General features: G+C 34.7%; 1 protein-coding gene across 1 annotated transcript; it reads left to right on the top strand.

Moving 5' to 3' along the window:
* LOC107618511 (serine carboxypeptidase-like 27) lies at positions 234 to 4,402 on the top strand. Its single transcript, XM_016320607.2, has 9 exons — positions 234 to 1,331; positions 1,435 to 1,530; positions 1,639 to 1,731; positions 1,826 to 1,911; positions 2,020 to 2,280; positions 2,574 to 2,701; positions 2,781 to 2,876; positions 3,681 to 3,786; positions 3,880 to 4,402. Exons 1-9 carry the CDS (start codon positions 956 to 958, stop codon positions 4,024 to 4,026), a joined length of 1,389 nt encoding a protein of 462 aa, XP_016176093.1. The 5' UTR covers positions 234 to 955; the 3' UTR covers positions 4,027 to 4,402.

Genomic DNA, 4,625 nt, shown 5'->3' with positions numbered 1-4,625 from the left:
TATTTAAATTTTTGATTTATTCAAAACTTCGAAATCAAATTTAATTTCAATTGTATCACAAATAGTCAAATAAATACGTAAGAGAATTTTTAAAATGAAATAAATTAAACACTTCAAAAACTTAAATTTATTTTTAAATTTTCGAAAACTTAAATATTTTCGGACCAAAAATTATGGTATGGATATGTCATTTTCTCTAAATTTAAAAGCCTGAAAGGTTGAAACTTTGAGCAGTGCCCATGTGCGCCAGCCATTTGCCTCTACTCACTGCTCAGTCAACTTGGACTCTGGTATGAACGAAATGTGAGGGATAGTAACAGTAACTCTCTAACAAACAAAGAAAATTCAAAGGGTGAATTGATGACAAATGCATGCTGCTGAAATGAAAGAACCTGCTAACAACTCATTTTGCAACTACTAACAATCATTGTTGTCACTGTTATAAATAATTCATAATATCAAGACACAGCTTTAATGAACATGTCTCTATTCTGCTGTCTCTGTAACCAATAATAATCCCTCTCTCTCTTTTGCTGCTGTTGTTTTCACACTTGTTAGATTTTTCTTTATCTGAGTTTAGGTAAGTAATAACTGGACCAGGTGCCACTTCAAATCTGTGTCATTTGAATAAAATCTAGTAATTATCTAGTTAAGATCTGTTTTGCTGAGTAGAAAGAATCAAAGATCTTTTCTTTTTCTGTAACTTTTGTTGGGATTTGTGTTTACTTGAATTTGGTCTTTGACCCTTTAGAGTACTTCCATAAATTCCCACTGGTTCTCTCATATATTCTTTGATTCTCTCTGCTTTTTTGTTTCTTTGTCATGGAGTTGTGGTAGGTGGCTAAAGCTAAAAGGCTAGCAATCCCAGAAATATTCTATTAGCACTTCATTTTTTTTTAATCTTTTCTTTTCTTTTCTGGGTTGCTGCAAAAATCTTGTTTTGATTAGCTGAAACATGGGTTATTATCTTTCCTATGTTGTTGTGTTGGTCTTGTTCATTTTTGTGGGAGTTTCAGTTTCCTTATCTTCTTCACCAATTGAAGATCAGAAGAGAGATAGGGTCACTGATTTGCCAGGGCAACCCAAGAATGTGGGGTTTGCTCATTATTCTGGCTATGTCACTGTGAATGAGAAGAGTGGGAGTGCATTGTTCTACTGGCTCTTTGAGGCTCCGGCGAGCCGCCGACCGGAGAAGAGACCACTGGTTTTGTGGCTCAATGGTGGCCCTGGATGCTCCTCCATTGCTTATGGTGCATCTGAAGAAATTGGCCCTTTTAGGATTAGGCCTGATGGGAAGTCACTTTACTTGAACCCTTATGCTTGGAACAAATGTATGAACAAAATTGAAAAATTTTGCATCACCAACTGTGTTATTTTTTCTTGTTTTCTTGTTCTTTACATGCTTTTGATTGCTTGCTGGTGTTGGTGTTGCAGTGGCAAACATATTGTTCCTTGATTCTCCTGCTGGTGTCGGATTTTCGTACTCGAATAAGACGACGGATCTGTACACATTTGGTGACCAGAGAACAGGTAATGAAGTTGTCACATTTGTTCATCATGTCGATTTTGCTTTGTTCATTATGATCTTGAGTTGGTTGTGTGTTTGTATTTGGGATCTTGGGGTTCCTGAATTTGCAGCTGAAGATGCATATACATTTCTTGTTAAGTGGTTTGAAAGATTTCCTCAGTATAAGCATAGAGAGTTCTACATTGCTGGAGAAAGCTATGCAGGTGATTGATTGATATACTAGTTTTTCCTTAAAGATTTAGGTTCCTGAATTACATGAATTGATGAACAATTCAGCTCCCTAAAATTACTTTTCAGGGCACTATGTTCCTCAGTTGTCTCAAATTGTTTATGAGAGAAACAAGGGAATCAAGAATCCAGTGATAAATTTCAAGGGATTTATGGTGAGAGATTGTAAGATCCATTTTGATTGATAAATGTAACCTTTGTTAAACCTTATTTATATATGTAATGATCTAATTAGGTGTGAATTTTTTACTGATTGATGCAAGGTTGGAAATGCTGTTACTGATGATTATCATGATTATGTTGGAACATTTGAGTATTGGTGGACTCATGGTTTGGTATCGGATTCCACATACAGGATGCTGAGAATTGCTTGTGATTTCGGTTCTTCACAGCATCCATCAGTGCCTTGCATGCAGGCCCTTAAAGTTGCAGTTGTGGAGCAGGGTAACATTGATCCTTATAGCATTTATACGCAGCCTTGTAACGATACATCGTCACTCAGACGCGACTTGGGGGGTCGCTATGTAAGCCTTTTCTCTCAATTTGTTCAATTTATTCATAAACACCATGTCTAGATCCAAGTCCATACATAATTGTTAATGGAACATGTTAACATGAAATTCTAGTTCTAGTAGATCCTCTTGAACCAATCAACATGAAACTAGTACTATTGTTCCTAAGATTTTGCAATAGCTGAAGTAAATTAGTTAGATTCATTCTTGTTTAATTCTGTTTTATCTTTAGATTTTGGTCAATCTTGGCAAACTGTTCCATTGTTATTTTCTCTTGTTTTCTCTTTTGTTCTCCTTAAACTCAGCCGTGGATGTCTCGAGCATACGATCCTTGCACTGAGAGGTATTCCGACTTGTATTTCAATCATCCAGAAGTTCAGAAGGCACTTCATGCCAATGTAACCGGAATTCCTTATTCATGGAAGACTTGCAGGTCTATCTCCTGCTCATATATTCAACACTGAGATGTTTTTACACAAACTATTCTGATAGAATCTTGAATCTTTTTTCAGTGATATTGTGGGGAACTATTGGACTGATTCTCCTCTAACTATGCTTCCTATATATCGCGAACTTATTAGTGCTGGTCTCAAGATATGGGTATACAGGTGCTTAAGTTTTGCTTCTCATCTTCCATGACTGTTTTGTGAATTGAAGCATATGAATTATTTGGTTCTGCTGCTGATGGATTTTGCTTTGTCTAAGGAGTTAATAGGAGATGATTCTATGTTATAGATTACAAAGAAGAGATAATGTAAGCTCATTGATATAGAAAATTTTAGGCCTCTGATTCCCAAGTGGCATTTCACAAAAAGTGACTATCCACATGAGTGATAGTTAAACATGTCAAATCATTTAACGGTTATCAGCTATCATTTTCACATGGAGATGTCTTGGTGTGAGTAATCACCTCTAGAAAATATCTTCTAGAAAATTGGAAGGAATACGTACAACAACCAAACTGGATATTGTTAGGTGGGATCGATTAGACAGATCAAACAAATATTAAGTTTGATTATTATTTCTAACATGTAGAAAATCTTCAGCCAACCCTGAAAAGTTTTTTTGTGCCTACTAGACTAGTGCATATATTTATTTATTTAGGCACTGTTGTTCTTACTTTTGCTTTCCCTCTAATTGATTGCAATCTCAATATCATTGACTTTGGGTATATTTGACCAGTTGAAATTGATTGTGGAACTTTAACTAACATGATTTATTAATTCCTTCCTTCATGCTAATTGTAGCAGAATATTTCCAACTTATTCTAATAAATAAATAAATAATGATATTGTAGCTTTATTTAGTAAGCAATAGTTATTTGATGATTAAGGTGGATGACATAACTAACAACAATGGAATTGAATGCTTTAAATCCTTAACTATATTCATTTTGTATTTCTTGGCTACAGTGGAGACACTGATTCAGTGGTTCCAGTCACTGCGACTCGATATTCAATCGACGCATTGAAGCTACCAACCCTCACCAACTGGTACCCTTGGTATGATAATGGCAAGGTTGGTACTGACTAATTACCATGATTAACAAGCTAATCAATCAAGCAGACACTAATCATATCTGTTAGCTGAGATCTTTATTTTTGTTTTCAGGTTGGTGGTTGGAGTCAAGTTTACAAAGGACTCACATTAGTAACTGTAAGAGGAGCCGGCCATGAGGTTCCGCTTCATCGGCCGCGCCAAGCCTTCATTCTTTTCAGGTCTTTCTTGGAGGACAAGCCAATGCCATCTTCAAGTTAGAGCAGCAACAAGTCAATAACTTGTTCATTTTTTTCCCATTTTGTGATTGATTCATCAAAGAAGAAAAGATAAAAAGAGAGTATAGAATCATAAGTATCACCATTCTTGGACCTTAGGCTAAGAATAACTGCAATTCAGATCTATATAAATATATATATATATATGGATCAGGCTGAGACAGAAGAATAAGGAATGCATTCCTCATGAGTTCCATCTTGGCTGGCTCTGCCTGGAAAAACAAAAAAGAAAATAATTAAATTGATTGATAAATTTATTTATCAATTCTAGTTCTCCTATTTTTATTTGTTATTGAAAAAATTGTTATTATTATTTATATGGAATGTCATTCTTTCTGGATTTTCCATTATTATACACATGGCTATGAGTTGGACTCAATTATTTTTAATTTCTTTATTACTTATCTTTGACTACTTTTATCAGCATTGAATGAATTTAAAGAAATGTAGTCTTTGTCTAGACCTTAATTAGATAGGGTTTTCTATGTAAAAATTTAAACTAAAAAAGTGTGAGCATCACGTAAATTACACAACATATTAACCCTATGTATATGATGCTAAGTTTAATATATTGAATAAAAT

This window comes from Arachis ipaensis, chromosome B09 (genome assembly GCF_000816755.2).
Source record: "Arachis ipaensis cultivar K30076 chromosome B09, Araip1.1, whole genome shotgun sequence".
Classification (NCBI taxonomy): Eukaryota; Viridiplantae; Streptophyta; class Magnoliopsida; order Fabales; family Fabaceae; genus Arachis; species Arachis ipaensis.
This window is presented reverse-complemented; position numbering and strand designations above follow the sequence as displayed.

Bases quoted from the DNA above. Each gene is read 5' to 3' on its own strand.
- LOC107618511 (XM_016320607.2), top strand. From the start codon at position 956: ATGGGTTATTATCTTTCCTATGTTGTTGTGTTGGTCTTGTTCATTTTT. The intron at 1,332-1,434 runs GTATGAACAAAA...TTGGTGTTGCAG, and splicing joins CCCTTATGCTTGGAACAAAT to TGGCAAACATATTGTTCCTT. The intron at 2,281-2,573 runs GTAAGCCTTTTC...CCTTAAACTCAG, and splicing joins GCGACTTGGGGGGTCGCTAT to CCGTGGATGTCTCGAGCATA.